Source organism: Rhinoderma darwinii, chromosome 4, assembly GCF_050947455.1.
Source record: "Rhinoderma darwinii isolate aRhiDar2 chromosome 4, aRhiDar2.hap1, whole genome shotgun sequence".
Taxonomy (NCBI): Eukaryota; Metazoa; Chordata; class Amphibia; order Anura; family Rhinodermatidae; genus Rhinoderma; species Rhinoderma darwinii.
In genome coordinates, this window is record NC_134690.1 from 407,378,578 (window position 1) to 407,390,262 (window position 11,685).

Genomic DNA, 11,685 nt, shown 5'->3' on the forward strand with positions numbered 1-11,685 from the left:
ATATATATATATATATATATATATATATATATATATATCAGGAGGGGGGAGGTGATATTACAGGTATAGTATATATATATATATATCAGGAGGGGGAGGTGATATTACAGGTATAGTATATATATATATATATATATATATATATCAGGAGGGGGGAGGTGATATTACAGGTATAGTATATATATATATATCAGGAGGGGGGAGGTGATATTACAGGTATAGTATATATATATATATCAGGAGGGGGGAGGTGATATTACAGGTATAGTATATATATATATATCAGGAGGGGGGAGGTGATATTACAGGTATAGTATATATATATATATATATATATATATATCAGGAGGGGGGAGGTGATATTACAGGTATAGTATATATATATATATCAGGAGGGGGGAGGTGATATTACAGGTATAGTATATATATATATATATCAGGAGGGGGAGGTGATATTACAGGTATAGTATATATATATATATCAGGAGGGGGAGGTGATATTACAGGTATAGTATATATATATATATCAGGAGGGGGAGGTGATATTACAGGTATAGTATATATATATATCAGGAGGGGGAGGTGATATTACAGGTATAGTATATATATATATATCAGGAGGGGGGGAGGTGATATTACAGGTATAGTATATATATATATATATCAGGAGGGGGGAGGTGATATTACAGGTATAGTATATATATATATCAGGAGGGGGGAGGTGATATTACAGGTATAGTATATATATATATATCAGGAGGGGGGAGGTGATATTACAGGTATAGTATATATATATATCAGGAGGGGGGAGGTGATATTACAGGTATAGTATATATATATATATCAGGAGGGGGGAGGTGATATTACAGGTATAGTATATATATATATATCAGGAGGGGGGAGGTGATATTACAGGTATAGTATATATATATATCAGGAGGGGGAGGTGATATTACAGGTATAGTATATATATATATATCAGGAGGGGGGAGGTGATATTACAGGTATAGTATATATATATATCAGGAGGGGGAGGTGATATTACAGGTATAGTATATATATATATATCAGGAGGGGGAGGTGATATTACAGGTATAGTATATATATATATCAGGAGGGGGAGGTGATATTACAGGTATAGTATATATATATATCAGGAGGGGGAGGTGATATTACAGGTATAGTATATATATATATATATCAGGAGGGGGGAGGTGATATTACAGGTATAGTATATATATATATCAGGAGGGGGAGGTGATATTACAGGTATAGTATATATATATATATATCAGGAGGGGGAGGTGATATTACAGGTATAGTATATATATATATATCAGGAGGGGGAGGTGATATTACAGGTATAGTATATATATATATATCAGGAGGGGGAGGTGATATTACAGGTATAGTATATATATATATATCAGGAGGGGGAGGTGATATTACAGGTATAGTATATATATATCAGGAGGGGGGAGGTGATATTACAGGTATAGTATATATATATATATCAGGAGGGGGAGGTGATATTATAGGTATAGTATATATATATATATATCAGGAGGGGGAGGTGATATTACAGGTATAGTATATATATATATATCAGGAGGGGGGAGGTGATATTACAGGTATAGTATATATATATATATATCAGGAGGGGTGAGGAGACATTACAGGTATAGTATATATATATATATCAGGAGGGGGAGGTGATATTACAGGTATAGTATATATATATATATCAGGAGGGGGGAGGTGATATTACAGGTATAGTATATATATATATATCAGGAGGGGGGAGGTGATATTACAGGTATAGTATATATATATATATCAGGAGGGGGAGGTGATATTACAGGTATAGTATATATATATATATCAGGAGGGGGGAGGTGATATTACAGGTATAGTATATATATATATCAGGAGGGGGAGGTGATATTACAGGTATAGTATATATATATATCAGGAGGGGGAGGTGATATTACAGGTATAGTATATATATATATCAGGAGGGGGAGGTGATATTACAGGTATAGTATATATATATATATATCAGGAGGGGGAGGTGATATTACAGGTATAGTATATATATATATATCAGGAGGGGGGAGGTGATATTACAGGTATAGTATATATATATATATCAGGAGGGGGAGGTGATATTACAGGTATAGTATATATATATATATCAGGAGGGGGAGGTGATATTACAGGTATAGTATATATATATATATCAGGAGGGGGAGGTGATATTACAGGTATAGTATATATATATATATCAGGAGGGGGAGGTGATATTACAGGTATAGTATATATATATATATCAGGAGGGGGAGGTGATATTACAGGTATAGTATATATATATCAGGAGGGGGGAGGTGATATTACAGGTATAGTATATATATATATATATATCAGGAGGGGGGAGGTGATATTACAGGTATAGTATATATATATATCAGGAGGGGGGAGGTGATATTACAGGTATAGTATATATATATATCAGGAGGGGGGAGGTGATATTACAGGTATAGTATATATATATATATATATCAGGAGGGGGGAGGTGATATTACAGGTATAGTATATATATATATATCAGGAGGGGGAGGTGATATTACAGGTATAGTATATATATATATCAGGAGGGGGAGGTGATATTACAGGTATAGTATATATATATATATCAGGAGGGGGAGGTGATATTACAGGTATAGTATATATATATATCAGGAGGGGGAGGAGATATTACAGGTATAGTATATATATATATCAGGAGGGGGGAGGTGATATTACAGGTATAGTATATATATATATATCAGGAGGGGGAGGTGATATTACAGGTATAGTATATATATATCAGGAGGGGGGAGGTGATATTACAGGTATAGTATATATATATATATATCAGGAGGGGGGAGGTGATATTACAGGTATAGTATATATATATATATATATATCAGGAGGGGGAGGTGATATTACAGGTATAGTATATATATATATCAGGAGGGGGAGGTGATATTACAGGTATAGTATATATATATATATATCAGGAGGGGGGAGGTGATATTACAGGTATAGTATATATATATATCAGGAGGGGGAGGTGATATTACAGGTATAGTATATATATATATATATATATCAGGAGGGGGAGGTGATATTACAGGTATAGTATATATATATATATATATATATCAGGAGGGGGAGGTGATATTACAGGTATAGTATATATATATCAGGAGGGGGGAGGTGATATTACAGGTATAGTATATATATATATATCAGGAGGGGGAGGTGATATTACAGGTATAGTATATATATATATCAGGAGGGGGAGGTGATATTACAGGTATAGTATATATATATCAGGAGGGGGAGGTGATATTACAGGTATAGTATATATATATCAGGAGGGGGGAGGTGATATTACAGGTATAGTATATATATATATATCAGGAGGGGGAGGTGATATTACAGGTATAGTATATATATATATCAGGAGGGGGAGGTGATATTACAGGTATAGTATATATATATATATCAGGAGGGGGGAGGTGATATTACAGGTATAGTATATATATATATATCAGGAGGGGGGAGGTGATATTACAGGTATAGTATATATATATATATCAGGAGGGGGAGGTGATATTACAGGTATAGTATATATATATATCAGGAGGGGGGAGGTGATATTACAGGTATAGTATATATATATATATCAGGAGGGGGAGGTGATATTACAGGTATAGTATATATATATATCAGGAGGGGGGAGGTGATATTACAGGTATAGTATATATATATATATCAGGAGGGGGGAGGTGATATTACAGGTATAGTATATATATATATATCAGGAGGGGGGAGGTGATATTACAGGTATAGTATATATATATATATATATCAGGAGGGGGGAGGTGATATTACAGGTATAGTATATATATATATCAGGAGGGGGAGGTGATATTACAGGTATAGTATATATATATCAGGAGGGGGGAGGTGATATTACAGGTATAGTATATATATATATATCAGGAGGGGGAGGTGATATTACAGGTATAGTATATATATATATATATATCAGGAGGGGGGAGGTGATATTACAGGTATAGTATATATATATATATATATCAGGAGGGGGAGGTGATATTACAGGTATAGTATATATATATATATATATCAGGAGGGGGAGGTGATATTACAGGTATAGTATATATATATATCAGGAGGGGGAAGGTGATATTACAGGTATAGTATATATATATATATCAGGAGGGGGAAGGTGATATTACAGGTATAGTATATATATATATATCAGGAGGGGGAGGTGATATTACAGGTATAGTATATATATATATCAGGAGGGGGAGGTGATATTACAGGTATAGTATATATATATATATCAGGAGGGGGAGGAGATATTACAGGTATAGTATATATATATATATCAGGAGGGGGGAGGTGATATTACAGGTATAGTATATATATATATCAGGAGGGGGGAGGTGATATTACAGGTATAGTATATATATATATATCAGGAGGGGGAGGTGATATTACAGGTATAGTATAGTATATATATATATCAGGAGGGGGGAGGTGATATTACAGGTATAGTATATATATATATCAGGAGGGGGAGGTGATATTACAGGTATAGTATATATATATCTATATCAGGAGGGGGAGGTGATATTACAGGTATAGTATATATATATATATCAGGAGGGGGGAGGTGATATTACAGGTATAGTATATATATATATATATCAGGAGGGGGAGGTGATATTACAGGTATAGTATATATATATATATCAGGAGGGGGAGGTGATATTACAGGTATAGTATATATATATATATCAGGAGGGGGGAGGTGATATTACAGGTATAGTATATATATATATATCAGGAGGGGGAGGTGATATTACAGGTATAGTATATATATATATATCAGGAGGGGGAGGTGATATTACAGGTATAGTATATATATATATCAGGAGGGGGGAGGAGATATTACAGGTATAGTATATATATATATCAGGAGGGGGAGGTGATATTACAGGTATAGTATATATATATATCAGGAGGGGGGAGGTGATATTACAGGTATAGTATATATATATATCAGGAGGGGGAGGTGATATTACAGGTATAGTATATATATATATATCAGGAGGGGGGAGGTGATATTACAGGTATAGTATATATATATATATATCAGGAGGGGGAGGTGATATTACAGGTATAGTATATATATATATATCAGGAGGGGGAGGTGATATTACAGGTATAGTATATATATATCAGGAGGGGGGAGGTGATATTACAGGTATAGTATATATATATATCAGGAGGGGGAGGTGATATTACAGGTATAGTATATATATATATATATCAGGAGGGGGAGGTGATATTACAGGTATAGTATATATATCAGGAGGGGGGAGGTGATATTACAGGTATAGTATATATATATATATATCAGGAGGGGGAGGTGATATTACAGGTATAGTATATATATCAGGAGGGGGAGGTGATATTACAGGTATAGTATATATATATATATCAGGAGGGGGGAGCTGATATTACAGGTATAGTATATATATATATATCAGGAGGGGGAGGTGATATTACAGGTATAGTATATATATATATCAGGAGGGGGAGGTGATATTACAGGTATAGTATATATATATATATATCAGGAGGGGGAGGTGATATTACAGGTATAGTATATATATATATATCAGGAGGGGGGAGGTGATATTACAGGTATAGTATATATATATATCAGGAGGGGGAGGTGATATTACAGGTATAGTATATATATATATATATCAGGAGGGGGGAGGTGATATTACAGGTATAGTATATATATATATCAGGAGGGGGAGGTGATATTACAGGTATAGTATATATATATATCAGGAGGGGGGAGGTGATATTACAGGTATAGTATATATATATATCAGGAGGGGGGAGGTGATATTACAGGTATAGTATATATATATATATCAGGAGGGGGAGGTGATATTACAGGTATAGTATATATATATATATCAGGAGGGGGAGGTGATATTACAGGTATAGTATATATATATATATCAGGAGGGGGAGGTGATATTACAGGTATAGTATATATATATATATATATCAGGAGGGGGAGGTGATATTACAGGTATAGTATATATATATATCAGGAGGGGGAGGTGATATTACAGGTATAGTATATATATATATCAGGAGGGGGAGGTGATATTACAGGTATAGTATATATATATATCAGGAGGGGGAGGTGATATTACAGGTATAGTATATATATATATATATATATCAGGAGGGGGGAGGAGATATTACAGGTATAGTATATATATATATCAGGAGGGGGGAGGTGATATTACAGGTATAGTATATATATATATATATATATATATATATCAGGAGGGGGGAGGTGATATTACAGGTATAGTATATATATATATATCAGGAGGGGGAGGTGATATTACAGGTATAGTATATATATATATATATATATCAGGAGGGGGAGGAGATATTACAGGTATAGTATATATATATATATATATATATATATATATATCAGGAGGGGGAGGTGATATTACAGGTATAGTATATATATATATATCAGGAGGGGGGAGCTGATATTACAGGTATAGTATATATATATATATATATATCAGGAGGGGGGAGGAGATATTACAGGTATAGTATATATATATATATATATATATATATATCAGGAGGGGGGAGGTGATATTACAGGTATAGTATATATATATATATCAGGAGGGGGAGGTGATATTACAGGTATAGTATATATATATATATCAGGAGGGGGGAGGTGATATTACAGGTATAGTATATATATATATATCAGGAGGGGGAGGTGATATTACAGGTATAGTATATATATATATATCAGGAGGGGGGAGGTGATATTACAGGTATAGTATATATATATATATATCAGGAGGGGGGAGGTGATATTACAGGTATAGTATATATATATATATATCAGGAGGGGGGAGGTGATATTACAGGTATAGTATATATATATATCAGGAGGGGGAGGTGATATTACAGGTATAGTATATATATATCAGGAGGGGGGAGGTGATATTACAGGTATAGTATATATATATATATATCAGGAGGGGGGAGGTGATATTACAGGTATAGTATATATATATATATCAGGAGGGGGGAGGTGATATTACAGGTATAGTATATATATATATATATCAGGAGGGGGGAGGTGATATTACAGGTATAGTATATATATATATCAGGAGGGGGAGGTGATATTACAGGTATAGTATATATATATATCAGGAGGGGGGAGGTGATATTACAGGTATAGTATATATATATATATCAGGAGGGGTGAGGAGACATTACAGGTATATATTGAGCTGACTACTCACGTCCTCCCCCTCGGGCAGTAGTAATATGTCTTGGCCTTCTCCCAGTCTCCGCAGACACCAGCACATGTCGCCGTCGTCGCTCCTCTTCGCTCCGGTCTCCGCCATCTCTGCTGCCTGTCATTCGCGGCCTACGCTACGAGTACCAACACCGGAGCGATCATCATCCAGGCCTAACTAATCACATGTCGAGAGCCGTCGCAGACTCATGTAACCAAACACCGATCGCTCTTCTAAGCGGCCTAATCAGCTCTGAGCCGTGTAGCTTGCGGCAGTCAGAGCCAAGCATGAATAACTGAATGTCGATCAAATCTGTATCCATAGCAACGGAAAGATGGCGGGAAAACTATGCATGAGTGACGAGAGTCGATTATCTATAGTCTATATTATTTTATTATTGTCAACCTGACCCCAATCTATCAGCATATCCCCCGTACAGATACAGACATGTCCTCGCTGCTATCACAATTTATTACATTCTGCCGCCATCTTTCATTTTTTTATTTTATGTTTTTTCTTCCAGGTTTCCAAAAGCTATAAGCAGTTTATCTTTCCGTCCATATCGCCGTATGAGGGATTATTTTTTGCTGTATGACTTGTAGTTTTTAATGGCGCCATTTATTGTACGACATAACGTTGTGAACATTTTTGTGTGGTGGAAAAGGTAAAAAACAGCGATTCCTCTTTTGTTTTTTTGGGTTTCGTTTTTTACGGCATTCAACGTGCAGTTACACCAACAGGTTAATTTTCTCTGCCGGTCAAAACGATTACAGTGAAATCCAATTTATACAGGTTTTTTATGTTTTACTAAGTCTACAATGATGAAACAAAGCGTATGCGTCGCCATAATCTGAGAGCCGTCATTTTTTTCCCCCGTCAATGGAGTGGTACGGCGGCTGTTTTTTGCGGGTCGAGCTGTCCTTTATTTTGGTGCCATTTTAATGTGCATCGATTTTTTTTTTTTCTTAAACCCTTTTTTATCCATTTTTGATGTGAGCCGAGGTGACCAAAAAACTGCAGTTCTGGCGCTTTTTATGTTTGTTTGTTTTTAACCCGGGGATTATGAAGCTATTCGGAAAGCGAGTGTCCGTTGCGTGAAACTCACGGCATGACCTATATTGGTCAGTTTCTGCGGATGTTGTCGCCCATTGAAGCCTACGGGTGTGTGAAAAACTCGGATGACATTCGCGAGCTGTCCGTGTTTCACGCATTAGTTGCTAAAGAAATGCGAGAATTTAAAGAAAAAAGGAAGCGCTTACAGAGGAGAATCACGGACATGAAAACATGCCACACGCAAAGCACACTGATGACACACGTAAAGCTGACTGATGACACACGTAAAGCTCACTGATGACACACGTAAAGCTCACTGATGCCACACGTAAAGCTCACTGATGCCACACGGAAAAGCACACTGATGACACACGCAAAGCTCACTGATGCCACACGCAAAGTTCACTGATGACACACGCAAAGCTCACTGATGCCACACGCAAAGTTCACTGATGCCACACGCAAAGCTCACTGATGCCACACGCAAAGCACACTGATGACACACGTAAAGCTCACTGATGCCACACGCAAAGCTCACTGATGACACACGTAAAGCTCACTGATGCCACACGTAAAGCTCACTGATGACACACGTAAAGCTCACTGATGACACACGTAAAGCTCACTGATGACACGTAAAGCTCACTGATGACACACGTAAAGCTCACTGATGCCACGTAAAGCTCACTGATGACACACGTAAAGCTCACTGATGACACACGTAAAGCTCACTGATGACACACGTAAAGCTCACTGATGCCACACGTAAAGCTCACTGATGCCACACGGAAAAGCACACTGATGACACACGCAAAGCTCACTGATGCCACACGCAAAGTTCACTGATGACACACGCAAAGCTCACTGATGCCACACGCAAAGTTCACTGATGCCACACGCAAAGCTCACTGATGCCACACGCAAAGCACACTGATGACACACGTAAAGCTCACTGATGCCACACGCAAAGCTCACTGATGACACACGTAAAGCTCACTGATGCCACACGTAAAGCTCACTGATGACACACGTAAAGCTCACTGATGACACACGTAAAGCTCACTGATGACACGTAAAGCTCACTGATGACACACGTAAAGCTCACTGATGCCACGTAAAGCTCACTGATGACACACGTAAAGCTCACTGATGACACACGTAAAGCTCACTGATGACACACGTAAAGCTCACTGATGCCACACGTAAAGCTCACTGATGCCACACGTAAAGCTCACTGATGCCACACATAAAGCTCACTGATGCCACACGTAAAGCTCACTGATGCCACGTAAAGCTCACTGATGACACACGTAAAGCTCACTGATGACACGTAAAGCTCACTGATGCCACACGTAAAGCTCTCTGATGACACACGTAAAGCTCACTGATGCCACGTAAAGCTCACTGATGACACGCAAAGCTCACTGATGACACACGTAAAGCTCACTGATGCCACGTAAAGCTCACTGATGACACACGCAAAGCTCACTGATGCCACATTTAAAGCTCACTGATGACACACGTAAAGCTCACTGATGACACACGCAAAGCCCACTGATGACACACGCAAAGCTCACTGATGACACACGTAAAGCTCACTGATGCCACACGTAAAGCTCACTGATGCCACACGTAAAGCTCACTGATGCCACACGTAAAGCTCACTGATACCACGTAAAGCTCACTGATGACACACGCAAAGCTCACTGATGACACACGTAAAGCTCGCTGATGCCACACGTAAAGCTCACTGATGACACACGTAAAGCTCACTGATGCCACACGTAAAGCTCACTGATGCCAAGTAAAGCTCACTGATGACACGCAAAGCTCACTGATGACACACGTAAAGCTCACTGATGCCACACGTAAAGCTCACTGATGCCACGTAAAGCTCACTGATGACACACGCAAAGCTCACTGATGCCACACGTAAAGCTCACTGATGACACACGTAAAGCTCACTGATGACACACGCAAAGCACACTGATGACACACGTAAAGCTCACTGATGACACCTAAAGCTCACTGATGACACACGTAAAGCTCACTAATGACACACGTAAAGCTCACTGATGACACACGCAAAGCTCACTGATGACACACGTAAAGCACACTGATGCCACACGTAAAGCACACTGATGACACACGCAAAGCACACTAATGACACATGCAAAGCACACTGATGACACACGCAAAGCTCACTGATGCCACATGTAAAGCTCACTGATGACACACGTAAAGCTCACTGATGACACACGTAAAGCTCACTGATGCCACACGTAAAGCTCACTGATGACACACGTAAAGCTCACTGATGCCACACGTAAAGCTCACTGATGACACGCAAAGCTCACTGATGACACACGTAAAGCTCACTGATGCCACACGTAAAGCTCACTGATGCCACGTAAAGCTCACTGATGACACACGCAAACTCACTCATGCCACACGTAAAGCTCACTGATGCCACACGTAAAGCTGACTGATGCCACGTAAAGCTCACTGATGACACACGCAAAGCTCACTGATGCCACACGTAAAGCTCACTGATGCCACACGTAAAGCTCACTGATGCCACGTAAAGCTCACTGATGCCACACGCAAAACTCACTGATGCCACATGTAAAGCTCACTGATGCCACGCAAAGCTCACTGATTCCACATTCAAAGCTCACAGATGCCACACGTAAAGCACACTGATGGCACACGTAAAGCACACTGATGCCACACGCAAAGCTCACTGATGCCACACGCAAAGCTCACTGATGCCACACGCAAAATTCACCGATGCCACACACAAAGCACACTGATGCCACACATAAAGCTCACTGATGCCACACGTAAAGCACACTCATGCCACACGCAAAGCTCACTGATGCCACGTAAAGCTCACTGATGCCACACGTAAGGCTCACTGATGCCACACGTAAAGCACACTGATGCCACGTAAAGTTCACTGATGCTCCACTCAAAGCACACTGATGCCACGTAAAGCTCACTGATGCCACACATAAAGCTCACTGATGCCACACGCAAAATTCACTGATGCCACACGTAAAGCTCACTGATGCCACACGTAAAGCTCACTGATGACACACGTAAAGCTCACTGATGACACACGTAAAGCTCACTGATGACACGTAAAGCTCACTGATGACACACGTAAAGCTCACTG

The 11,685-nt window shown here is 38.5% G+C and overlaps 1 protein-coding gene across 1 annotated transcript in view; it reads right to left on the reverse strand.

Moving 5' to 3' along the window:
* RNF8 (ring finger protein 8) overlaps window positions 1–7,750 on the reverse strand; it is a 28,209-nt gene extending 20,459 nt beyond the window's left edge. Inside the window, 1 exon segment of the mRNA XM_075863514.1 lies at window positions 7,458–7,750. Coding sequence (XP_075719629.1) covers window positions 7,458–7,562 — 105 coding nt within the window. The 5' untranslated portion in view covers window positions 7,563–7,750.
* Between the last annotated feature and the right edge of the window lie 3,935 nt (window positions 7,751–11,685).